The following is a 27,597-nucleotide window of genomic DNA, read 5'->3' as shown; positions in this document are numbered from 1 at the left end:
TTAAATCTGAACTTTTTCCTTATCTCCAATCCAGTGTCTGTGAATAAATATTGTTTAGAAAAAAAATCAATAATAAAAAAATATTTAAAATATTTTTAGAAATACATATTTTAACTCAAACCTGTACTTGTTCGGCCTCTGATTGGGAAGAATTTGAAAATGTCAATAATCAAAAGTCACCTTAAAGGTTAAAACTTGTTCATTTACTAATGAGCTTTTCAGTTCACAGAATAAACTTGAAATTAACATTCATATGCTTGAGTTTCTTTTCTTACCCATGAAAATAATACGCAATACAAGTACGTGGCAAGAGACTGGATTATCTGTATTATACGTATAACAGTTATATTGTTAAAATTTTCTATTGTGTTCGCTTCTAGCTTCAAATAAAAACGACAATAAATAAACCGAACGTACTTTTAAATAAACACAACCCCTAAATAGGCACAGGCATGGTTACAATAAATACTAGTCCAACATTTTGTTTTTTATGATATCAAAGAAGAGTATAATTACTACTTTATAGTTCTTTAACGTCTTCTTCCTCGAAAGTAATATCACAGAAGAATTGCCACTACTACTACCCCGCATATAATCTAAACATTATATAAGCTGTAAAATATTAACACCGCTCCTCCCCAAGCCGACTTTCAATTGCTTTTTTTTCTTTGTGCAACGGTGAAGTGTTAGTCTCAGTTAGATAAACTAAACCATTAAATCTATTTTATCTTTATCTTTGTTCTAACACAGATTTTAATAATTGTTTGATCTGATGATTGCAGACATGAAGAGGATGATTCCTGTCGATTTTCAGCATTTACCGACAGTTTGTTCTAGAGGGTTTTTTTTGTAGAGTGTATGTCCTTATCACCAAACATTGTATTTACCACAACACAACTGCCAATTGTAAATACATTATAAAACTGTTAATATATTTAAAACCACAGATGTAAAAATAAATGTAGCAATGAAACTCGCAACTCTGACTGTAAGTTCTGGCAGTTTTTATTAGCGTTAAAGTAATAGTGCCTGCTATTACAAAGTTTAAGTCTGCAAAACAGAGGTCAAAATGTGGAGAAAGGGCAGAATTACTTTGTCTGAAAATTTCAAATCACAATTGAAGCGTCCCGAAAAGATTTCTAATTTTGATAAACGATCACCTTCCACTATAACTCCACATGGAATAGGATATTTTCTATAGGAAGTGGTCGGAATATAGTCTTACACCACATGCTTATGGGTGTGTTACCTAGGAAGTGGAGTGGGACATAATAATTGTCTGGGTAATAATGTCCATCTCAGGCTGAATTACTAAATAATGTGTGCGAAGGTATAGTTTTTGACTAGGCGCCATGGCTTAGAAAAGTATGAAAACTACGTTTTACAAGCAATTTATAAACTGGCTAAACACAAAACTTATTATAAAGATATATTTACTGGTAAAAGATTATTAGGCTGTAACATAAAGTGTTAATGTTTGTGAAAATTAACTTTTGATGAAGTATTTCTGATCCTTGTCGTAATAAATAATGACACGTAACCAATAGTGGTATCTTTGTCGGGCTAAAATCTTATCCAATCCTGTAACATTTAGATCTAAAATACCAATCTAATCCTTACGACAAGCAAAAGATTCCCCCCACCCACAATCCCCAAACGATGATCATTAAAATGCGCATAATTGAACATGACGTATACGTAGTTCGGAAAATATGCTTTTAGGAATATATTTACAAACAGGAATTAATGCGGATTCGTCATTAGATCGACTTAAGCAGAACCAGTTAAATACATGTATATTTCGCATTTGAAATAATAATCCAGACAAACGAAAATCTCGCGTCAACTGAAAGAATTATATTTATAGTTTTGTAATAAAAATTCTGATCGCTTCAAACTATGAATGAGCAGTGTACATGTATATATTTTGTAGAAGAGCAGTCTGTTTAAATGGTGGTTATATTAATGGTCGTAGTTGTTAATCTTCTTGTCTTCAAGTATTACGGGGAGATATATCTTAAAAAATCTGAAAAAAATGTATTAAATAAAATAATTACACTGCGCGTAATTACATACAACTTATATTTGTTCTCTTTTGTTTTTTCAATTATAGACAGCTATTGCGTCACTGTTTAGTTAGGAATCACACATTGTTGAGTGTACAGAAGAGATAACGTAAGGGACCCATGTCATCTGAACCGGTTCTAGTAATCGATAGTTCAAGCACCCCGATAAAACTGAAATGTAGACTGTGTGGGGAGTGGCCACAGACACTAATACTTTCATGTTCTGTATGATCAACTTTTGTTTAAACTGTGCATGCTGCCCTGGGTGGATGCAATGATACAATAAAATCTTATCTTATGTTATCTTTTCTGGGGCTGACACATTGAATACGTTATGACATGGGCGTCAAGCTGATACACGTCTTTAATAAAATTTGTTTGCCGACCGAATCCAACCCGCCCCACCACTTATATTGATCATTTTGTCTTAAACTTGTTCAAACCGATTAATTTACTATTGTTTCGAGTTAGTTAATGCGGGAAACTTACGATAGACAGTTTTAATGACATTTCGTAATTAAACTGGAATTACACTGGATATAATTCTATGGAATACAATTACTATTTATTAGTAATTACTTGGAAGGGTAACTAAATTAATTGATCGGTGATAATCAATAATTGTATTCAACAGAATATTTGCATTCTATATATTTGACACTCATCGATCAAAAGTGCAAAAATGAGGTTAAATATACAAGTAGTAATCTTATATTCTTAATACAATACAGAGATGTCGTGGTATCAGAGGCCTGCTCATCAAATATCATCTTCCTAACAGTTTTTTTAAATTCGATCACTTTTGAGGTAATTGATGTCATTTGTTTGATTGGTCATAATTAACTAACTTCTTGTTAACCTGAATATAATGTCCGATCATTTCTTATGTCAAATCAGAGAACCCTGGTCGAAACATAGCTCAATAATATACAGTTATTGGATTACATAGAATTGAATTGTGCGCATCTTATACCAGCTTAAAAAACTCGGGTCCGGTTATCAGATTCAGTAACTGGTAAAGCTAAATCCTAACAACCAATAATACCCAACCCATCCAATCAGGCCCATAGTTAGCGAGGGGGGCAGACCAACCAATGGCACTTGGCTTTATGGGGCGCCCATACTGATAAGGGCACGTTGGTCGTTCATTTCGTAGTGCGTCCAATGGAATAGGCGCGGTTCGGCACCCCTCCCCCACCCCCAGCTATCTACGGTCCTGTCAATGACCTTATCAGGATTGCAGTATACGAGGGTAATATATAATTGGTGCATATGACTACGAGGTAACTTACCCTTAGATTTAACTCATCAAATCGACTTGCCCACTCACCCTAGGTTCCATCCCTGGAACAGAGCATTCATATTTGTAATTTACTTCAGTACCAATATTTTAATTTTAGTTTTCGAATTGAAGATAGTACGGTACGGTAGAAATATCTCTTAAAGTTTTCGTCAAAGAGCAAGGCAATATCTACCCACTTGATAGTGTATACGATAGAATTGTCGAAATATTGAATATATTCTTTTATAGTACTTAAATTCCCACACCTATGGTGGCTGATTGGTATCATGTCGTAATGTCGTGGTGTCGCCCACTTTGGATAGCGTATGCCTATCTTCAATAGTCCCATTGGTTCGGAAAAGTAGGAAAATGAAATGAAATGGGGTTTAATGTCCGACTGTTTTGCTCCAGGAGCCACATGTACAGTGTTGACCGAGAAAGTTCATCAATATTTTCCGGCGTGGCGTCCCCTTTTCATGGGTGCAGGAAGGAGGCCCTGACCAGGACCGAGGTCCCGTGTATACATTGGCGTGCGCGTAAAAGATCCCTTGGCAATTAGAATTCGATATAAGAGTAGGCCGTAGCGCCGCTGTCCTGGCAAAATGTCCCTCATAACACACTGAATGGTGTAAGCCCGTCTTCATTATCCCAGTCGGAGCAGAACAGTAGGACGTAATACTCCATTTTATTACATTTCGTTCTGCTACAGTGATACAAGGCGGAGTTCCTGGCAGGTGATAACGTATAGTCTTTTGGATGGGACAAAAAATCGAGGTTCCGTGTACATTCAATTTTCCTACTTTTCTGCACCAATCGGGCTATTGAAGATGGGCATACGCTATAATATATGCAGAGTGTTATGACGGAAATTTTCAATGGACCGTGGCATTTCTTCATCGAAATTCAACTGTCAAGGATTCTTTTATGTACACGCCAATGTCTACACAGGAGCTTGTTTTTCGTCTCATGTACACAACTAGACACTGCATTTTGCCTGACCCCTTGTCCTGCACTACCGGCAGGGAGAAACCACCCTCAAAATCCCAGGGAACTTTCTTGACCAACACCAGGATCAGTGTATATAATCATAGTATTCTGAGGAATATGGTCGATAACCTGACACCACGACAACCCAACATCACGACAACCCGACATCACGACATCGAGTTGTCGTGGTGTCGGGTTAAAATGTCGTGATGTCGGGTTGCCACGACATCACGACATGATACCAATCAGCCACCATACACACCCGGTTTCACTGGGTATAAAAATATATGTGTGGGATATATAAGCCACCAGTTTATAGTAAACATCATATGATTTTCTATAGGAATGAAAAGTCGATTTATCTTTAACTGCCACAAAATTCCTCTAATGCATTAAATATACCAGATATATAAAATCCCTACTTACATGTTACGGTGTCATAAGGATGTTCTTCCTCTGAACCACTTGTTGGAGTTTCTATAACACTGATTTCACGAGCAGTATTCCCATCCTGTCTGTTGTCGTACAGGACGGCATAGGGACTTTCACTCGACTGTCCTGCTATTGTACTGACTTCCATACCAGCAAAAGGCCTAGCATCTGAAAAGGAATATCTAAATTATGTGGCCTATGGGCTGTCATAAAACCATTCAATTCCGTAATTTCATAATAAACCCCGATTAGTTATTTTTCAATTGCATTCGTAGTTTTCATATAGAACCTACCTACTTTAAAATAACAGAGTGTTGGTTTATCATAATGCTTTACTGGTTTTGCAATGATTGTAGAAAATACTCTGCTAGAGTGCATTTCAACAACATGGTTGTCTATTATCAGTATAAATCTCTGGTTTGATATTATTTATTTACTTTTATTTCATTTTTTACATAACATTATTAAATTTACTTGAGTATAGTGTGTCGTATAGTATGTTAGCATACCACGTTACATGCAAACATACCATGGTCACTTTTTCCCATAAATATTAAAGGTACCTGAATATGAAAAGAAGCCAATTGGCCTTAAACCCTTCATGTACTCAATCAGAGAGTTATTTCAATTTCAATTACTCCAAATTTGTAAATAAATTAAACCACATTGAATTGAAATATATTACACCCTGAAGACTATTCAGATTTTCGATTCTGAAATATTTTTTTTTGCAATTATTACTATTATTCTTTTGTAATTCTTTAGTATTATATTTTTTTTGTAATTATTACTATTATTTTTTTGTGATTCTTAGTATTACTGTTTGGTAATTCTTAGTATTATTTGATTGAATTCTTAGTATTATTTGATTGAATTCTTAGTATTATTTGATTGAATTCTTAGTATTATTTGATTGAATTATTAATATATTATTTTGCAAAAAAAGGTAACAAGGTTCAATAACTCAGTCAAACTGACGACCACGATATCCAATGGTCCGAAAGTGTCAAGTAAATTTACCAAAATAACACAGATAGTGCATGTACGTAAATCTACACTAAGACAATATTATATGGGACAACAATCATAGGTTTATTATACACAGGATACATATCCTCTTAAAATTACATACCTGAAGCGTTATGAAATCTGTAAAACACAAACAAACATTGAATTGGTTAAATGTATAACTATTCTTAAAATTCGTCCATTTCTCGAAAATTTTGTCAAAATACACAAAACATGTTTTTTTGCGGTAGGAAAAGTAACGAAATAATGTGAAAATAAACAAGACACGTGAGAAGTGAGTTTATTGATCACGATGAAAGCCACACATTAGACACATTTATTGCGAATCTTACAAATATTTTAATTAGCCGGAAGCTCAAGGGACGATGAGGCGGTACGTATGTTTGTTTTTGTGAAAGGCAGGACCAATAACAAGTGTCTCACGTATAGAAACAAACAGTTGAACATTAATCGTCAGAGTAGAAGCCATAGCCAACAGGACGCGGGATAAGAACAGGAATCATCCAGGAGAAGGAATGACCAGAGAGAAAGGGATTATAAACAGAACCAGAATAATCATCAACACAGGGCTAAGAACAGGGAGGAAACCACCAGTTGGACAGATGCTAGAACAGAACAGAAAGTTACCAACAGGACTGGAGCTATAACAGGACATAAAGTATCAGTTCTTTAACAAATTTCTGCCTTCTTCGAAAAGCTGACCAACAAATATGTGCTAATAAGACGGAATGATGCAACATTTTCTGTTCAAGTAAAGGGCATTTTGGGTTAGTCTAATTTTGTCTTCACGGCCCCTCTATTAATACTATAAAGATAATGTAGTATTACTTACCGGTTTAATTCTCGATTCTGACCTGTTAACGAAATTCAACAGATTGTTTAGAAATACAGGAAATATACTTATAACTTTTATCGCCATATCTTTATGTACATAAATAATCTTTCTCTTTCCCTATAAAAACATCTAAAGCTATAACATAGGATACATGTTTTACATCCCACCCACCCACCCACCCACTCCAAACCCCCGCGGTTTAAATCTTACTATTGTATTGGATACATGGTTGTTTTTTTTCCAGGTAAGTTAAATTAAAGGGACATTATGAGAGATTAGATCAAGAGTTTACAGTTATCGCTATTATAGTTAAAAAGAAATGATAACGTAAATAGAATATGCTGAAAATTTCAGTCGAATTGCTACACGCTGAACCGAGATGTTGGCTTTTGAATTTTAGGCTAGCCTCGATCATCATTACTAAAGTCGGTACGATAAAATACAAATTCTCGATTATCCATTTTTACCATTAATTATTTTTCAAAATATGTATCCCAATCCGCTAAATATCACAGGCTGGCACCGAGAGTTGATTATAGTCTGGTTAAGTTAATTAATGTCTAATTAATAATTTAGATAACATTTCAGGCCTAAAGAAAGACCTGCAATAGGCAGAGTTAGCTCTTGCATAATGTATGTTTAATGAAAGAATGTCGTGTTGTAACAATTTACCTCTAACATGACGTTTTCTGTAACATACTGCTGCAATTACTACAACCACGATAATCACAATGATGGCAGCTGATATTCCAACACCTAATCCAACGGTTTTCATGTTGGTCGTATTAATCTTGGGTTGGCCACGTACTCCTTGTTCACCATGCCCTAAAGAAGCTAAAAAGGACAACAGAATTGGGCTACTAGAATAGAGGAACGGCATAATCGTGACAATAAAATTAATCTCAAACCGTTTCATCCTCCACTATGCCAACAACGGGCTCCCATCATGTTTTAGTGGTGCCTTGTCTGATCCCATAAATGTGTACCACAGGGCTCACTTCTCGGACCCATTTTAATTCTTTTGTATTAATTTGAATACCTGTTTTCTTCCCACTGTAAAAAATATCCATTTTTTATGTGGCCGAATTCCGTAATTTAACACCTTTTTTCTGTTAATCGATGGATTTTTTGGAGAAATTGTGTAAATTGTCTGAATTATTTCTTCAAATTACGTGTTTTATGTATTTCTGTGGAATATTCAGTATTAAACAGGAAATTTCCGTGAAATTTAGGGATAAAATGTTTTATTCCCATCTATAACGGACTTAATTCTGTTATTTTACGGAATAAACGGTGGAATGACAAGGAAGTTACGTGAAATTTAGGGATAAAATGTTTTATTCCGTTCTGTAATGGACTTAATTCTGTTGTTTTACGGGATAAACGGTGCAACGATAAGTAATCGTATACATATATAATCATTCCTAATAATCATCATGTTATAGTATTCATTTCAATTTATTAACCATAATATGAAGAATCATATTTTGTAACGTTTGGTATGTTAATTGACATGTATATCTAATTTCCATTATTTATAAGATCTATAAAGTGTATTGTTATTCATCATACGGTAATCAGATTGTAAGTATTTTCATAAATATGTAAAAGTATGTTTTAAGGCTGCGGGTGTTAAGGTTGTAATATCTGGTAATCAAGCACGCTAAAGTCCGGATAGTACAACCGGTTGGCCATGGCCAGTTAAGTCGGGTTGTCTCTATGGCAGAGTCTGCATACCTGCGAATTGATAATACCGCAAACTTACATCTGAAAGCCTCCAACCACTGACGAGTAGCGGTTTGTGATACCTTGCTCTCGATTCTTATAATAGCGAAAAGAGGTTACGTTTAAAAATTATTTGCGATATCACTTCGGTGGAAGCGGACGTTAAATAAAGCTACTTCACGCACGCGTATAAAGTCAATGGTTAATTCAATGAAATTTTTATCACCTTCATGGTCAGGAAACAAAATTTACCAGGATTTTTTTTTTCTGTATTTGAAAATGGAATTTATGTTAATTGAAGGAATTTCTGTAAATTACAGGAAAAACAAATACGGATAAAATTTTCCTGGTAAGGCAACACAAATAAAATAACTTGTTTCTCGGGCACCGCCCGCACGCAAAATTGGTTGCGCGTGCAGTCTATTTATTAGTCTTGATGAAAAAAAATAAATATGTAACGCCCGCCCGCACATCGACAAGCAAGTCGTAAAAAAAATATCCCGCATGTACCTACATCCGCCATACATGTATATCTATTTAAATGTATTAAAACTGATTCAGATGAACATGCTGTCTTTTTTATCCGAACAATGGCGAAGTTTGGTAGATTTGCCTTTTTTATTGATATCGAAAGAACCTCCATTTTGTATCACGTGATATTAATTACCTCCCCTGATAAACTAGAATTTGATTCGTGTTAAAAGTCATTGGCGACAATATTTCAGTCGGTCCTTGTTTGGAAAATCCTATTGATAAAATAATGAACCGTAGAACAGGTTAATTAATTATAGCTAAGAATACGATACGATGACGATAGTCGTCATAATGCATACCTTAGAATCTGGGTCATTATTAGCACATTTACGGTAGTTTCGATAATCCGGAAAATAATAATTGGATTACCGATTTGATGGTTTTACTGACCAGTTGTTAGTTAGATTTAAATAGTCATTCAATATAAACACCGGATAGAACACCGAATATCCTGAGAAACACACCGAATATCCCAAGAAACAGTATTTCCGGCAATCTCCAATACCGATGACACGGTGTGACATGCATTGGTTGGAATTCGGTAAATAATTATAAATAAACCGGCGATACTAGATTTAGTTTTAAATACTGTTTACCATGATTATTATTTTTGATACACCTGGTGAAAGAGGCTTAGTTTTTAAAAATATTGTTGTCTTTATGGAGGGCTATTACATAGTCGTATGGAATTTTATTTTAAACCAATTTCAATTATGTGAATTAAATATGGAAAATTATTTTCCTTTCAGTCAGTGTTCAGTCTCAGTGTTTTAGTAGACTTGATTTTGGGTTTATGTTTTAAGTATGTACAATAAAGTTGAATATAACGGAAAGCAAAAACGTAAACAAGTAATGACTTTCTCATTTAAAAAAAAAAAAAAAAGAAAGACCGCCCTCCCGCCCCAACAATTTTCAGCAATAGCCAAATTTTATTTTGCACCATCAATGAGTAAAAAAAAAAAAGAAACCGCCCTCCCTCCCTACAGTTTCAGCTGTCAGTTGCCCGAGAAACAAGACATTTATTTTGTGTGGCCTAATTTTTTTTTCCGGAATTTTTTACGTTTTTTCACGGAAATTTTTGTTACAGTGTGGGTTACAAGCAGTGAACAGCCTGACTGTCTGAGTTATCAACAATTGCAGCATAACATTTGACCGACCAAAACATATTCTACTCTAAAAATATCAGTGAAAACAATAAAAGACTGATAGTAAAATTACTATTACAATATATTTGTACAAATTTGCAAATAATGGGTTCATAGCAAGTTTATAAGTTACACAATGTGCATCTTAGCATACATAATGCGATTCCATAATTAATATAAAGATCTTGTACCATCAATCCCAATGAAAAATCATCACACTAAAAGATAAATTACAGTTATAAAGAAATGTTAGAGATAACTGGACCCATTTTGCATTATGTGCTATATACAATGGACAACCTGATTATCTGTAATATCAACATTTGTAGCACATCTTTTTGTCCCCAAATTAAATACTGCATTATACAATTATTAATATAATAATAAATACAAATAATATATTAATGGTAAATGTTGAATTCTAATATTTTCTTATAACTTACATAAAACATTAACATGAAAGATTTTACTATGCATTTTTGTAATTGGGTCTCCATTTGTTGGTACAAGCTTTGTCATAGTTTCACACTTATAGTCACCACCTTGGTTTTTACTGATATTTGATAAATCCAGATATCTCGTGACAGCTGCGTAACTTCCATCGGGGTTATACCATTGGTAATTTGAAGGTTCTGGATTCGAGTCGACAGAACATGTTAACTTTAGGTCAGATTGCATGGTAACATTAATTGTTTCTTGTGAGGTTTCAGTACTTGGTCCATCTGGAAATTTGAAAAAATAAGTAGCAAAACTAATGTTAATACATCATTACCATGGTACCTACACGGGACGGGAAATATGTTCCCGACAACTAACCCTGTGGTAAAGTCCGTCTGTCAATGATTTATCTATCAAATATCGAGGACAATATAACACTGTTACTAAAATAACATGCAAATATCCCGATATACGAAAACGTAACCCAGCGATAATCCATATTCCTGAAGCAATGGCCCGAGAAATCCCTCTTTGGCCATTGCTGGATTGGCTTCCTATACTTGAGCTTTTGAGGGAGTGTGTCTGTTCTTCCTGTTCAATCAAATCTATCCCAAGTACAGCAACATGACAGCCCTTCGTTTAATCCCTAAAACTTTGGACAGTGATTTAAGGTATTAAAGACGGTGATAGTATTGTTCGTCTCCAAACAGTATTGTTTACATTGTATCTGTGTTGATAGCCTCGTTTGTCACGCAATTAATTTTTCTGCAATATTCTGCTACGCACTGGTTAATTGGGCATAATAAAATCGTCATGTAAACATATTTGTCCAATTTGGATCTCTGTTTAAAGCGTAATCATATTGTTACGCAGTTAGCTATTGGTTGTTAATCGGACTATTGACCAGTCATAATTTGGAACAGAAATTTGCTTCCTTTACAGCAGTGTTAAATGGGATTAACTCTAATCAAAGTAACACTGCAAGGAGTATATCTACCAACACACTTTGTATCTACATTATATCTACGACCTACTTGTCTTAAATCTTTGCAACTTGATGAATCACTAAACGAAGACCCGTTGCTCGAAACTTAATATTAGGAATAGTGTTAGAAATTTTAAGGACGCACTTACATAAAATGTGAACAATTGTTATCTTTGATAATCTGGCAGTTATTGGGTGAGTAGGAGCTGGCGATTCTATCATGGTGTTAGAAGCAGTACACGAATATTCACCAGATTTAGTTCTGTCTATATATGGCATCGTTAAAGTGGTATGTGTTGTTGCTTGGAAATCATATTTAGTTAGATCTTGGCCATTGGGACCAGTCCATTTAAAGCTAAGAATACTCGGATTAGCTACTGCTGTACAAGTTATAGACAATGTGGTACTCTCGATAACTTTCATTTCCAGTGGTACGGTTACATTCGGTGGATCTAGGAAGATGAGAATATACATTTTCGAAATCTTGAATTTTGTAAACAACGATTAAAGACAAAAAATGTTAAACTTAGATGATATCCATAGTTATAAAAAGGTTACAACTATATCACCTCCATCGTCAATTAATGGCAAGGTTGATTTCACATCCTTGTTTCATGTCTAACTAGATCACAAACATTGGAGTTCGTTATAGAGTTAGATATAAAATCGACCTCATAACTATTGATTCCTTAATGATTCGTTCTCACTAACCAGAAGATACCAAGTTCGATGTCCGTGTTAGCCGAGAACGATCTTTAGGATTTTCAGTCTAGCATAGCGTCTAGTCGTAGGGATGGGACACTTGAGAGAATGAAATTGAGTTTAATGTCCTACTTTTCTGTAACAACTGGGATAATTAAAACTGGGAATACGCCATGCAATAGGCTACCAAGTGTCAATTGTTCACTTACGTGCAGAATAACCAACAGATGGGCGCTGTTTCTTCCTAAGCCCTCTGTCACGCACCACTGATAAGGGGAAACGACTCTGGAACTAAAGAATCCCGGGGACCAGGCGAACTTTCACGACCAACACGGTTACATCTCCTGTATAGTGAGAATTACTTACTGAGCCAGCCGAAGAACGGAGTCTACAATGTTCATTCAGAAATCAAGTCTGCCTATGTTTTGAATAAACCCCGTAGACTCTATTGTCTAAATTGTAAGAACTTGTTGATTCGGTGATATCTTGAACTCGGTGAATCTGGATATGGGGCTTAAGTTTTGGTTTAACTGAATTATAATAATGAAACCTACATAAGACATTAAGAATTATTGTAGCAGTCATTGTACTGCCGTCAATATCCACGGCACAGGTATAATTTCCATCATCTGATCTCTGGACTCTCTGGAGTCTGTAAATTGATGAACTTTGACCTGGAATCCTAATTCCGTTCTTCCGCCAGGTATAACCACTTGATGGTGTTGATGAGGTTGTATTAAATTCACATTGTATCTCAAGTTGTCTCCCTTCTGTCACATTATGTGGAACTGTCAGAGGTTTGATTATTATTTTACTATTATCTGAAATATGTTATATATAATAAAATTTACATCCTTGACTATTTTCTCTCGCGATCTTATAACAGGTCCAAGTCTTTTACATACTTTTGATAGAGGGAGAGAGAGAGAGAGAGAGAGAGAGAGAGAGAGAGAGAGAAATGGGGTTTAACGTCCACTCGACACAAACTAGGTCATTTCGGGACTAACTTATGGTTTAATTTTATTTCAATAATTCGCTTGCGCGTAGGGGTCTTTAGCAGTGGGAGGAAACCGGAGGACCCGGAGAAAACCCACGAGGTTGGACAGGCGACGCTACTCGGGATATTCTTGATCATATTTAGAATATAGTATTTTGGTTGTCTTATTTCGTTCTGGGATTTTTCGTATTTCATTGACCATTATGATCAAATTTTCTTGTTTTCGCGCGACTGAATGGAGACACTACAAAGACCAAATGAAATGGGGTTCAACGTCCTACTGTTCTGTCCCGACATGAAGACGTCGTTGCAAAAATTGTATACGAAATGCCCCAAATATCTTGTGACTAGATGTCCTTGGGGTTTTCTACAGACTCGATGATCGTATTCTTAACTCTGCTCCTGCATGGCCATGAAACTTGGTCCACAGTTAGGGGGTTAAAGGCGTTTAACGCATCACTTTTTCATGCTCATTAAAATTTCAAAATCGTTACCAGTTATCTTTTCTCGTGGAAATATGATTTGATCTACTGTAATCACCTAATCACCTATAGGCACAAAAACATATGTGCGTGCTTGTCGAAATAAGAGTCCTTTGAAGGCCACATCTCAAAGATAACGTTAGGCCTATAATTTATAATCTAGTTCATATATATATATAGTAAAAAGTATATTACCTATCTGACAGCTGATTTTGTCACTGCTTAAACTATAACCATTTTTACATCCACAAGTATGTTGTCCCAGCTGTTTTGGTAAACACAGTTGTTGGCAATCAGAAATTTCACACACACTGGAACCTAAATGTTAAAACAAAGTCCGTACTTTGGACTTATATTTCAGAAGCCGTAGCTACTTGATAAAAGATAATACCATGCCACACTATGAGCGAACTAAATTCCTTTTGTCATTAATTTGGTGATCGTTTGCGCTGGAAGAAAGCAATAACATGGAGTGGCGGATGATATTCAATCTGGACTACCGCTAGAAACATACTTTCAGGTTGACCAGTTCTTCACAGGATTGAAGAATCGTGGTTTTTGAACTCAACGCAGTGTCGTATTATCTTAAAGGCTGACTGGCAGTGTTAAAAGGGGCCCTGTTATGGATTAATACGGCACATACCCAACGCATTGCCGACGAACTCAACTGGTTTATATGAGCCCCACAACTAATTGCCCAAATATTTGCATTGTTATTTTTCATTGAAGACATGGTGGTTATACCTTGTGTTATCTCGCTGTAATTGTAGGCGTACATTCCATACGATCTCTGCAAAACAGATGGTCCGAACTGTTCCAGAAGCTCACCTGCTTTCGTCATACGACTAATGTACCTGTGGAAAGTATAAATGTGATTCATTTATTAGTCAGGTATTCGGAAAGGAAGAAAGGCATTTGGATTTGAATACTTTGGTATTTACTCATTTGGAGAATCAACGCAAATAGGAAAATAAACTATTCACGTGTAATTTTGTAGCCAAGAGTGGTCAAATGAAATGTATAGGTAGGTGTCGATTGCTTGCATGTTACGTTTTAATCAGGAAAAATCTAAATGAAATTTATTATAGCGTCAACAGAGTGACAACTTCAAATTATACTATTCTGCTTTTTTTGTCCTCCTCTGACCGAAAAATAAGTTTTAACCAATCCAAGTATCAAATGTACTGGTATCGGACTCATTTCTAAAATAATATACACCTGTTGTTGTCTCTAGCCATGTTTTAGCACTGATCAGCAGTGAATGTAGACCACTACAATCATTGAGTGGAATGACATTGGTGCGGCTTAATAAGCTCGAGATATTAACTTTTTTTCATCTGCAAATTAAATTCTAAAACATTTGTTTGAAGTATTAAAAATATAAATAAAGATATTTGAAGTATATTAAGATAGAGAAAGAAAAAATAGGGTTTAACATAAACCTTACATAAACTAGGTCATTTCGGGACTAACATGGTTCAATTTTATTTCAATAATTCGCATAGTTGCAACATAGTTGCGCGTAGCGGTCTTTTGCTGTGGGAGTAAACCAAGATAAGAAAATATTTCCTATTTAGTGTAAATGGGTTGGTAAAATCAGTAAAAGGCACCATCCCGCCCGGAACAGTTAACGCAACAACGTCTCAAGTAAACAATGCACGAGTCATAGAGCCAATGATGGACGCACCGTGTTGTGACGTCACATGTAGAACACATATCTAAACTTATAATGGTCAGTTATCCTATACAGAGGTATAAGAAGGTTTTCACAATACCTCTGTGAAACATTATGCAAGAGCTAAATCTGTCTATTGCAAGTCTTTCTTTAGGCCTGAAATGTTATCTAAAATATTATATTTAGACATTAATTAACTTATCCAGAACATAATCAACTCTCGATGGCATCGTTAGCCTGCGATGTTTATTGGATTAGGTTCCGATTTGCTGTTCGACTTCCATTCATAATTTAATCATGAAATGGATAATCGAGACTATGTTTTTTATCCTCCCGATAGTGGATCAATTTGACTGAAATTTTCAGCAAGTTCCCTTTACAGTATCTAGTTTTTTACTATTATAGCGAGAACTGTCAGCTCTTTATCTAATCTCCGATAATGTAGATTTATGGATCTCTTAAACATTATTTCTTCTAACAATATAAGCTTGGCTTGTTCTCTATTTCTTAATATCTCCGCCACTATGATCAGTATATATTGAATTCCCCTCCTTTATCAAAATTGTATTTGATTTACATACTTAAAGTATTGACTACCTAGAAATTGTCGTTTCTAAGGTACTAAGGTACATATTGTTATTTCCATTTGACCGACGAAGTTGAAATCAATTATAGTTTCAAATATCTGATAGTATTACCCTCCAGCATTCTCTGTCTGTTAAATGTTTAAATACACGAATACCTACTGTTTAGTCCAATCATTGTAATAAAGGCGATTTCCCATCAGAACAATACTAAAATAGTGAGCCCTTAGTGATTGATAAATAACAGTTCTAGAACTTTTATCCATTGTTATAGATTCAATTCTGTGTAGTTTTGCATCTGCCCAATAAACCGTTTTAGCTGAAAATATTAATGTATAATGTAATAACACATGTTGAAAATGATAATGATACTAACTTATAAACGGGCTAATCTTTTATTTACGGGTTACAGAGAGGCTTCGGGGGGAGATAAGTATTGTTTCGTTTAGGTTTTTCTTTCCAGTTCTGTTTCTCGTTTACACGTATTGCAATGCCCCTAATATCTCTAGAAGCCATAAAGTCACCCGTGCTAGCTTTATAATCAAGATTACATTTTAAGCATTCACTATGAGTTCTGCCACAAGATTTTAAAGTAAAATGAATTTAAATTCATTATGTCTACTCGGAACAATCAGACCGAGTTTTGAAACAATCCGTTGAGAATGATACCGCGTTCATCAGATTCCATGAATTTGATCGTGAAAGGTCCTTCCATAGTCCTAAATGAACAATCTTACCAAGTTGTACAAATTCTATTGAAAACTTTTTCCTGTATCGCGTTCCCAAACTTAAAATGTCAGAATGTCCCCGGAAAGATAACTGTACAAAATGCAGTAGAAATTTGAAAGCTTGCTCGTGTTTATTTCTATAGTACTACTCTTCCTTGTGGGTCACTGAACAATCCCTGTAGACTTGGACTTAATTAAATATAGGCGTAGAAATACCAGAGAGTCATCTCTGTGACCGTTTGGTTATCATGGGTGATTTATTCCAAAACATATACAATAAATATAATTCGGACTAGTACCTTTTGTGTCTATAGCTAGACCATTCGGCCAGGTTCCATTTGGAAGCGAGAGAAACAAATGTCTGTTCGAGCCATCCATGTCAGCCATTTCTATTTTAGAATCGACACCCCAGTCAGTCCAAAACATCATTCTAGATTATTTTTAAAAAAATGGTTCTAGTTATGTTTTAAACATATTACATTTACAAAGGTCGGACTGTTCAAACATTCAGATTAGTGTATGGAACCGCTTGGTGTATGAGCGGTGTATAGGTAAATAGTGGAGATATATGATGGGAGTCACGGTATAATCTGAATGTGAGACCAACGAACTCTGATATTCATCAGGGGTGCCCATAATAAACCGAGACAAATAATCAATAATGTTACACAATGGTGTTGTGTTTTGACGATTGCGAGAAGAAGAATTAACTTCAAAGAGCCATGAACTCTGACCATAATAGTTATAATAATAATGTGCATATTTATAATGCGGTATATCCACAAACTAAGTTTATGCTCAAAGCGCGACACAATTACTATCCCGGTCTCTAGGATACAGGTAAAGCCTGATTACCTCCCTTTACCCCTGAACTCTTATTAAATGTTAGAAAGAGCCCCAACATCTGCTTCAAGGAGCGCAACAGTTTTTTGTGTAATACATACACCATCCTGAAATATATTTACGTCACCATCCGAAAACAAGTAAGCAACAAGACCATTATAAAACTCAAATCAGAAGGGTCATCAAATTGTTATTAATATATTCTGAAAGGATTCATATAGGATTATTTGCTTCAACAAAACAATAAAGTTTTAATAGCATTCGACTATCCAGTCACATCATGAATGTAATTATACGACAGTCTTTTAATGGGGTTTAAGCGCTTTAGGAAGTAACTTGCTGTCGAAAGAGTTAATACATGTAAATGTAAGAAGGATATTGGTCCTACTGTAGCGTCACCAGCAAACAGACTCGGTTCTATCCATGTAAAACCACCAGTTCATAAATGACGTTATAAATAGATTTTCTAGCTATCAGAGTTTTTTTTCTTACCCATCATTAGGAAGAAGAGCAATGGCTCTAGGCTCATCTAATCCTGTGTCAATCAATGTTAATCTATAATCGTAATTATCTAAAGATAAAACATTGATAGTATCTGGTCCTGTATCTGTATAGTATAATAATCTATTTATATAATCTACAGCCATACCATCTATAGTAGAAGCTGAAATAAAATCATATTTTCTTTGTTATCTGTCTATTATGAGAATATTATACACCTTTCAGACTACAGAAGTATATCGGTAATTGTCAGTTTATAATGGGCATAAAGGTTAAACAGCTTATTTCTCAAGCTGCTGTTGCTGTTACTGTAACTAAAATACCGAATTACTTGTAAATAAAAAAGTTTATTTATCGGGTTAACTCTTTAAAACGAGTTACGGAATTAGATATTTCGTTTTTGAAAACTTTTAAAAATAATTCCATATATTTAAACGAGTAACAGCATGTTGTAAGTGAAGAATCATGAGTTCGTTACAAAGCAATACTTATCTGCGCTAAGCTATTGGTGCCCATAGATCCCGCGAATTAGACAGTTGTCTATAGAGCTTAAAGGACAATATTGGTGTCAGTCATAACGTTGTTATATGAGACTGTGGGAGGATATCTGATAATTTAAAAGTAATTGACTGTCACTAGATAAGAGAAAACTAGAAAAATTGAAAAGGTCCGTGCATTACCATGATTTTATTAAGTATAGAATGAATAAAAACAAGGGGATGCACGGACTATTTCTATTTTTCTCATTTTTCCTTATCTAGTGACATTCGATAACTTTTTTGAATTATCAGATATCCCCTCACAGCGTTACATAACAACTTTTGGTCTTCGAAGGAATTAATAATATTAGTGAGCAGAAATTCGCTCGTGTATCTGTTATCACTCGTCACTCCAGTCAGGTTTATAGAAGGATAACTCGTGTTTTCCTTTTGAGTTCGTCACTTCCGTTTTTTTTTTAATTCATCATAACGCCTCTATCGTAGCAATGGTCTCTGTGATAAACTTATATTTGGAACGTGTTAACCAGTTCTATCACATACGTGATAAAGACTGACACCAATATTGTCCTTTAAGTCAACACACAAAAAAGACAATGCACCTTTAAGTGAGATTCATGGCTGATTAAAAGGACAGTTTGAATAATTCTCTAAGGTAATACAAAAATAAATTGAGTTAAGTTAATTAAAACTCAAAATCAGGAACCAGCATGATTTGAGTTAAGCAGTAAACTTGAGGACCTATTTTCTTCTCTATTTTCTTGGAGCCATTATTATCGCTGCAAAAGCATCTCGTTATTAGTTACATGAGCAACCGTATTAGATGAATCAAACACAGTCTTCTCGGAGTCGGTACTGTAGAGTCAATTTTAACAACATTATATCGAACGAGAAACGTATTTAGATTGAACAAATTCTATTGACGATCGACAGTTTATTCTTGCCTCAGCCTAAGTTAAAAGAACAATGATAATTTTGCGTTAAGTCAGTTCCATAGACCTGAAGCTAAAATAGAAAAAATAAAGGTAGTAAATTTTGTCGAGAAGCTGTTATGAGGCGACTTAAAATATGAAATCAGATTTAAACAAATCATCAATTTTACATGGATCAAAACAGGATAGGATAGTATTAATTTATTAGATTCGTACTTCCAGTTGATCCTGTTACAGTTTCTGCCATGCTCCCATTTAAGTCTGCCGTTCTTATCAAATGGTTGATGTTATCACTCCAGTAGACCTTGTCTGTTGTTGGGTCAAAGGACAGGGCTACCGGGTTAGCATTTAGCGTTATGGGTATTTTTTTTATTTCTCTTGTTATGACATCTAATCCGAATATCGCAGTCTGTGGTCCCTCGGCACCAAGAAGAAATTCTCTTTTGGCAACAACTGTAATAGTAAAAAACAAAATACGTGTTTCGGTGACATATACGGAGGAATTAGTACTGAAAATTGACATTGGGGAGTGATGTTTTTACTTTGCCAACGTGTTCCATTTCCCAATCGTGAACATTAACTATGACCTAACACAATGACAATTAACTATGACCTAACACAATGGCAATGTGTTCCAGATATAAATACTGAAAAGTTAGTTACTAAAATGCAGAAAGGTCTAAGATTTCCTCTATACATATATAGTCGAGCTCGTCTAAATTTGGTAATGTTACCATTTAAACGTGCACATTAGTATGCATATTAATATTGCCAGTGATAAAAAGGCTTGCTTATTATCCGTTTGACAGGGTTGTCTAATACTGTGACATAAATCTGAGTAAAGTTTTTTTGCAATACAGTAATATACAAAAGTATGTCATTTTGTCAGTTATCCGAAATTAATAGGAGACGCAGTGATGTGTAGGTACTGATATTCATCTATAGAGAGGTGTTATCTGGGCATATTTAAATTTAATACATATGTGCTCAATTTATTCTATAGGCTACATATTCAATTAAATGCTATCGACATGACTGACTGGTTTTAAATGGCACATGTCATAAACCTAAATGATAAGATTTATATCATGTTTATAAAGATTGTGTTCACAATTGTGTAGATATATTCTTACCCTAGAAAAAGGAGGTGGTTTCCCATTGCTGTTGGCCCCAGTGTAAAGAGAGAGAAATGGGTTGCGTTATAACGTCATTTCTGGATTAACATAATATGGTACAATTATATAATATACCTGTGCGTCCAGGTGGAACGGACAACCTAATTGCCACGTACAGTTAGACCTTATAATCTTACGCGCATGTGTTAATCCCCCCTCCCCCAGAAGTAAAAGTATAATATAATGAAAATAATTATTGCCTAATCTAATATAAAACAATTACATAAAATCCCCAATAGATCATAGACCATGACATTATGTGTCTTTTAAATCTTACTTCTAACATAGGAAGAAATATTAAATCTGGTTCCAGCACATTTCCACGTCCCACCATCTCTTATTCTTGAAACATTTCTTATATTAACTAATATTTTTTGTGGAGTTTGTTCCGTCAACGCGTAGTATTCACATTTAGAGTTGGTGGTACAATCGGGTATTGATAATCTATCTTTAGATAGAGAAACAACAGTATCTTCAGTATCAGTACAAGATATAACCCCAGGGTTACCTTCAACTAGAATAGGTGGTACTGCTGCTAGACGTGGTGCTCCTGAAACAAAGTATGTCTTCTATGTGGAGAATAGAATACGGATTTGTGGATTAATGGTATAAATAAAACAATAGTAAAATGGTGGTAGGGACGCTTATGTACCGACAATAGGATAAATTACAATTAGAGAAATACGAATTGAGGTGATTCAACTGCAAATCTTGCCACAGGATCGGGATCGAGTGAGGGGTGGAAAGGCTAATAAAAATAAATCGACGAATAGGGTTTAGGTAAAAAATGGTTCTGCGCTGATAGAGATGTAACTGGAAGATAATTATGGGAACGGTACTATTAACGAAAGTACAACAACAATAGTAGAACAAAGCAGTGCTGATACAATGGCAATGTGGTACACACAATCACATATATTTCAAAGATGTCACTGCGTAAGAACGAATTCAGAAGATTCAACAGCAAAACTTTTTGGGCTAATGCAGGAGACCTCGCCGAGTAGAGCAAGCAGCCAACACTATACATGCTGGCGTAGAAGATGAAACAAGATAGAATTGAGGAAATAGATGCAGTAGCCGGGTAAGATTGTCAATGCAAGGGACAAGTTCAGCAACTTTATCTGCACGCCCGTAAATACGTTAGTCTATCCGAAAACAGTTTTCCTATAACTTTTTTTGCCGTTTTACTCCAAGTCCTTAAGCAAATACGTAATCCATACGCGTAGTATGCATGGTTAGACACAAAAAGTCAGTCAGCTTTCGTCAACGGTAGCATACATTTATAGGTATAGTGGGACTGGGTGTTTTCTGTAATGTAATGAAATTTAAATTTGTGTATTTGGTATTTTATTCTGTGTATAGTCGTTGTGTATAGTCATCACCTGTAATCCATCAGTCTACTTTTTTGAGATCACAGCAGCACATTAGAGTGGTTTTATTTATTTTAATATGGTCGCAATTCTAATTAAATCTTAGATAATATGTTACACGTGACTGCATCTTTAAACTGTTCTGTTCTATACACACACTCTTCTTAAAGGTATCCAGTAAGTTCCAGTACTCTCCGCTAGCGCACTAGCAATTTATTTCAAATTTGACCTGAAGATTTCTTAGTTTTTGTTACGTCATCACCATGGTCATTCAATGTACTTTATAAGTTTAGTGTTTATTTAGTTTATACAGGTCACAATTCTATGGAATACAATTACTGCTTTTTACTGAGCGACGTTTCGACTAGGCTTCTCTAGTCATTATCAAGCTATGATAAAAAATGAAAATATGACAGGACAATATATACATGTACACCACAATGCTAAGTTAATGATGACAAACCAGGGATGTAACTTAATTACGTGTACCTAATGGTAATCTGATTTAATTGTACGCTAATAAGTAATAATACCAATTAACCTAAAAAATTGACTAATTGATTAATGGATAAGTTGTTGTGGAGTATACACAATGATTAGTGGGTTTTAATAATACAAACGTTGCAAGAAAATGAAAATTGATGAAATGTTATCAACGACCCCTTTCACTGAAATAAATACAAATGGTAAAAGGATAGATTGTTGTGGAGTATTTACAACGATTTGATGAGGTTTTGATAATGACAACATCCCACGAAGATGAGATTTGATTTGTGTTACGACCAAAATAATTGATATGTGGATGTTGATGCGAGTGATTACACTGATATACGAAAAACCCTTAGAACAATGACTGCACAAATGATCAATAGTCCCCTGAAGGCTGACAATTTAAAATATTGAGTGGTACTTCACTGGATGTTATGGTGATGTAGAAAAGCAGGGTTAGAAATATTGAGTGCATTAAATTACAATAACCGCAAGCCATTCATATACGACGACACAAACCAACGATGAACAGAGATCAAGGATTGTTCCTTCCCAGGGCGTATGATATTCTTATCACATAATCAAGGCTAAGCATAATTCTACTTTTTTCTTTTTTATCATATTTAATACTTATCAATATTCCAGTAACAACTTTAAGTTTGTAATAACCATCATAATATGCAAAAATGACAACTAATAATTCCCAACTATTTTTGCTTTTCAGGCATTTCTGCTTTTCAGGCCTGCGGTTATTGTAATTTAATGCACTCAATATTTCTAACCCTGCTTTTCTACATCACCATAACATCCAGTGAAGTACCACTCAATATTTTAAATTGTCAGCCTTCAGGGGACTATTGATCATTTGTGCAGTCATTGTTCTAAGGGTTTTTCGTATATCAGTGTAATCACTCGCATCAACATCCACATATCAATTATTTTGGTCGTAACACAAATCAAATCTCATCTTCGTGGGATGTTGTCATTATCAAAACCTCATCAAATCGTTGTAAATACTCCACAACAATCTATCCTTTTACCATTTGTATTTATTTCAGTGAAAGGGGTCGTTGATAACATTTCATCAATTTTCATTTTCTTGCAACGTTTGTATTATTAAAACCCACTAATCATTGTGTATACTCCACAACAACTTATCCATTAATCAATTAGTCAATTTTTTAGGTTAATTGGTATTATTACTTATTAGCGTACAATTAAATCAGATTACCATTAGGTACACGTAATTAAGTTACATCCCTGGTTTGTCATCATTAACTTAGCATTGTGGTGTACATGTATATATTGTCCTGTCATATTTTCATTTTTTATCATAGCTTGATAATGACTAGAGAAGCCTAGTCGAAACGTCGCTCAGTAAAAAGCAGTAATTGTATTCCATAGAATTGTGACCTGTATACTCTAGTTCAATTACTAAATGCCATTGAAACAGTTTATTTAGTTTGACTGTATTTTTATAGTTGAATCATCTTCAATTTGATATATTGTGTGGTCATTGTATATAATCCAGTGTAGTTTTTAGTAATTTGCAGTAATAGAATCTACAGATATGTGTTAACTTTTCAGGCCCGGTGGAGTAGGGGAGGGAGGGGTGGTTTGTCTAGTTTGTCCAGGTTATTGCACCCAAGTAACTATTCGATAAAAAAAGAGGCCCAATTTTAACATAGACATCGTGACTTCTAGAACGTAGACTTTCAGAAGAAAACCCTGCAAGGGTCGCGATTAGATAAATGAGCAGTGTCGATCTTTATTTCAAGTCCCTCTCCCGTCCGTTGTATCTATGACAGATTAGGTAATTAGAAAAACGACCGGATGCAGTTTTATTTATACTCTTTCCTTGTGTCCCTTATCCATCAAATAATTCACTGTTATCAGTTAACACTAAGTAAAGCAAGCGGTTACCATGAAAGATACGTCCACATTTTGCAAGAAATGGGTGGGGAAGAGGTAAAATCAACAGAGCTCATCCTCCCATTGAAGATCTTTTGATTTGATCTTTAACATATTTGTTACTGTGTGAACCATCGTAAATTTTAAACAGATTTCTTCGATTATGAACAAACTACTTAACTTTGGTTATTATAAACTTACCTGTGTGTTTGTAATCAACTCCCGTTCGATAAAATCCATTGCACAACTAATTATCACAACGATGAAAACAAGTTCTCTCTTGAAAAATTTGAAAATTTACTTGTAATTTCGACAGAGTCGATGTCAACAATGTCTTCGTGACGTATTGGTCGAATCCAATATACCTGTTGCGGGGGTTGGTTAACATTGTAAGATAGTTTGAAGGCACGATCATTTTGATCGTATATGGGTTTGGGCGACGAAAAATATCAATTGAAGGCAATTACATAGGAGATTTATATGGAAACCATTGATCGCCAGTCTATCAAATTTTCTTCACAATTAAATTATCACTGATTGCACGGATACTCGTAAAAATAAAGTCATATATAAACTATAAATATCCTATCTTCTTTCTGTTATAAATAATTTAACAAGGATCATGAAGCTTACCTCCGAATTCTCTGAGTGTATTTTTAATTTTATACGCATTCTTTCGATCGAATAATAACCGCTTCAGTAACATCTTTAAGCGTGTTGCGACAGCCCTCAACGTGCCTATTGGGTGCCCGGGTGGGTATATAATGCTACTAAGCCCGTATGACCCCGTAAGAAGCGGAACATTAATTCTCGATTCGACAGTTTTGACCGAAGTGTGATAAAGCCCGTAAAACGAATGTATAGTTGTGTTTGTGCGGCATGCGTGTTCAAAAGTAAATTATCCCATCCGAATTGCTAATCAAATAATTAGAACAAAATATTTCAAAAAGTAAAGCTATAAAATTTGCAGAGATTTTACTAGAATGTAAAAAACGGTAACTAAAATACAGGAATGCGGGTAGTTATGTGTGCGAACGCTCAAACTCAATGCCAATTGTCGTAGGTATCCAGACCACTCGGACCAAAGACTACTCGGGCTAAGACCAGTCGGACCAAAACAAGACCAGTCGGACCAATTAAATTATATTATAAGGCTAGACAATATGCTATTTTTTTATTATTAAATCACAATACAAAGAAGCAAATAATTCTTATACGGAATTCTTATATTTAGAGTTGTTTAGTTCAATTTTGTGTACGGAAAATAAATCAACGATTAGTTTTAAAATTAATTAATAATGGTGACAAAAAAAAATATCGATCTAATTTTTCTTATTTACTCTTGCAATGAGACTCGGTATGTCCAGACTTTTGACAGTTTCTACATATACGGGTATACTGTTCTTATCTGATGGCCTAATTTTACTTTTTCCACATTCGCGGTATCCCCAGTGGTTTCATTCCGTTCTACCCCACTAACCACTGGGTTAATATATGGGGGGGGGGGGGAGAGACACGTTTTCAAGTTATCCGCCCTTGATGTGTTAATATAAACAGCCCATAATAATACGAAGACCGGACGTTTATAATATGCACCTTTTTAAACGTGACTACAAGTGTGGTTATCGATATTTTGCGATTTGGGATACAATTATCAATTTATTCAAACAACACGTTATTATTAGTTCGAGTAGTCATATTAAAACACACACAATTAGCAATTTATTCAAATAACACTTTATTATTGGTTCGAGTAGTCATATTAAAATAAACACAATTATCACTTTATTAAAATAACACTTTATTATTGGTTCGAGTAATCATATTAAAACAAACGCAATTATCAATTTATTAAAACAACACTATATTATTGGTCCGAGTCGTCTTTCTGTTGGGTCCGAATAGTCTTTTTGTATGGTCCGAGTAGTCTATTTGTTTGGGCTGAGTGGTCTATCAGTTGGTCCGACTGGTCTTGAACCGGGTGGTCTTTGGTCCGAGTGGTCATGGATTCTTGTCGTAATTGTACTTGAATTTCCTATGCTGTCACCCCTAATACGAAATGATATCCTCCGCAGAGTGACGTAACCATCTTCCATATTGGTATTTTTCTCTGGGAAAAGTTTGTGATATTTCAATTTTTCAAGAGAGAACTTGTTTTCATCGTTGTGATAATTAGTTGTGCAATGGATTTTATCGAACGGGAGTTGATTACAAACACACAGGTAAGTTTATAATAACCAAAGTTAAGTAGTTTGTTCATAATCGAAGAAATCTGTTTAAAATTTACCAAGACTCAGACAGTAAGTTTCGTTAGAATGGGACAACAATGGTAGTCCCTTTGGAGGCCCTACAAAGTCAATGCATATTTCAAATTTTGCGTCAAAAGTAGGGGCTATAGCTCTAGAATGTAAGAACTCATCCAAGAACTTTTGATCCTTGATACATAGTTTAAGTTTCATCGTGAAAGGTCCACAAACTTCATTCATATTTAACATTTTGTGTAAAAGGCAGGGATAGATCCACACGAAAATTGAACTCATCCACGAACTAGTGGTACTCGTTTAAACTTTCATCATAATCGTATACAATTGTGACCTCTAGATGCTTTTATTATACTATATTAACGTAAAGGGGAGTGACTCAACCATAAATATGATGTAACGATGATATATTTGAACAGTTTTCAAAATTTGATAAAAAGTGTGATCTCTTAAGGACCCATCTAAAAACGTGACATTTCGTACAACCAGGGGGGTCATAATCCATAAAGTTACGGTCTAAAACGCGCCAATATCGTAAGGAACCCTGATCTTTGGGACATAAATATATAAACATTTGACATCAATACTGTTATGTTTTTTTTTTTCAGTAACCCAAATTACGACTATTATAGTTATCAACTATAATTACACTATTTGTCAAAATAAAATTGTAATATCTAAGATCAAAATGAACACGTTTTTAAAAAAATGAAAAATTAATATTTCCTAAATCTTTAACTTTACAATACAAAGTGTTGCATTAACTGAAAACAAATTAGAATTATATATTTTAAATCGGTAGGCCTATGTTTTAGATCGACATTCTGGCGTTGACATAGTGTTAGAGATTTATTTTAAAAAAAATCTTACCTGCGACAAATGACAAAATACAACTAAATATTAATAATAAAAACATTATCATTTGCATTCCTCTTTCTACAAGTTTCGAACCTTATTCGTTAAGATCACCTTGGGGTTGCTGCAGAAGTAAC

At 34.8% G+C, this 27,597-nt stretch overlaps 1 protein-coding gene across 4 annotated transcripts; it reads right to left on the bottom strand.

The window, feature by feature from the left end:
• Positions 1-987: 987 nt before the first annotated feature.
• On the bottom strand, positions 988-27,597 carry LOC126832503 (B-cell receptor CD22). Of its 4 annotated transcripts, none has more exons than XM_050563302.2 (17): positions 27,476-27,597; positions 20,852-21,124; positions 19,616-19,852; positions 17,962-18,133; positions 16,926-17,056; positions 16,061-16,217; positions 14,384-14,493; positions 13,835-13,957; positions 12,715-12,981; positions 11,608-11,910; positions 10,479-10,757; positions 7,304-7,465; positions 6,629-6,650; positions 5,900-5,916; positions 4,762-4,935; positions 3,359-3,410; positions 988-2,026 (listed from the first exon to the last, which is right to left on the bottom strand). In XM_050563302.2, the coding sequence occupies exons 1-16, from the start codon at positions 27,531-27,533 to the stop codon at positions 3,367-3,369; spliced, it is 2,529 nt and encodes an 842-aa protein (XP_050419259.1). In that variant the 5' UTR covers positions 27,534-27,597; the 3' UTR covers positions 988-2,026; positions 3,359-3,366. The 4 variants fall into 4 exon arrangements, with proteins under 4 accessions (XP_050419259.1, XP_055959374.1, XP_055959376.1 ...); XM_056103399.1 differs by having other exon boundaries at positions 21,083-21,124; XM_056103401.1 differs by lacking the exon at positions 27,476-27,597 and adding an exon at positions 24,546-24,742 and having other exon boundaries at positions 21,083-21,124.

Source organism: Patella vulgata, chromosome 9 (assembly GCF_932274485.2).
Source record: "Patella vulgata chromosome 9, xgPatVulg1.2, whole genome shotgun sequence".
NCBI classification, from domain to species: domain Eukaryota; kingdom Metazoa; phylum Mollusca; class Gastropoda; family Patellidae; genus Patella; species Patella vulgata.
This window is presented reverse-complemented; position numbering and strand designations above follow the sequence as displayed.

Excerpts from the sequence above, each read along its gene's own strand:
- LOC126832503 (XM_050563302.2), bottom strand. The coding sequence starts at position 27,533 with ATGCAAATGATAATGTTTTTATTATTAATATTTAGTTGTATTTTGTCA. Across the intron at positions 21,125-27,475 it reads TATTTTGTCATTTGTCGCAG|GAGCACCACGTCTAGCAGCA; the intron begins GTAAGATTTTTT and ends ACTTTGTTTCAG. Across the intron at positions 16,218-16,925 it reads TCTAGCTATAGACACAAAAG|CTAAAACGGTTTATTGGGCA; the intron begins GTACTAGTCCGA and ends TAATATTTTCAG.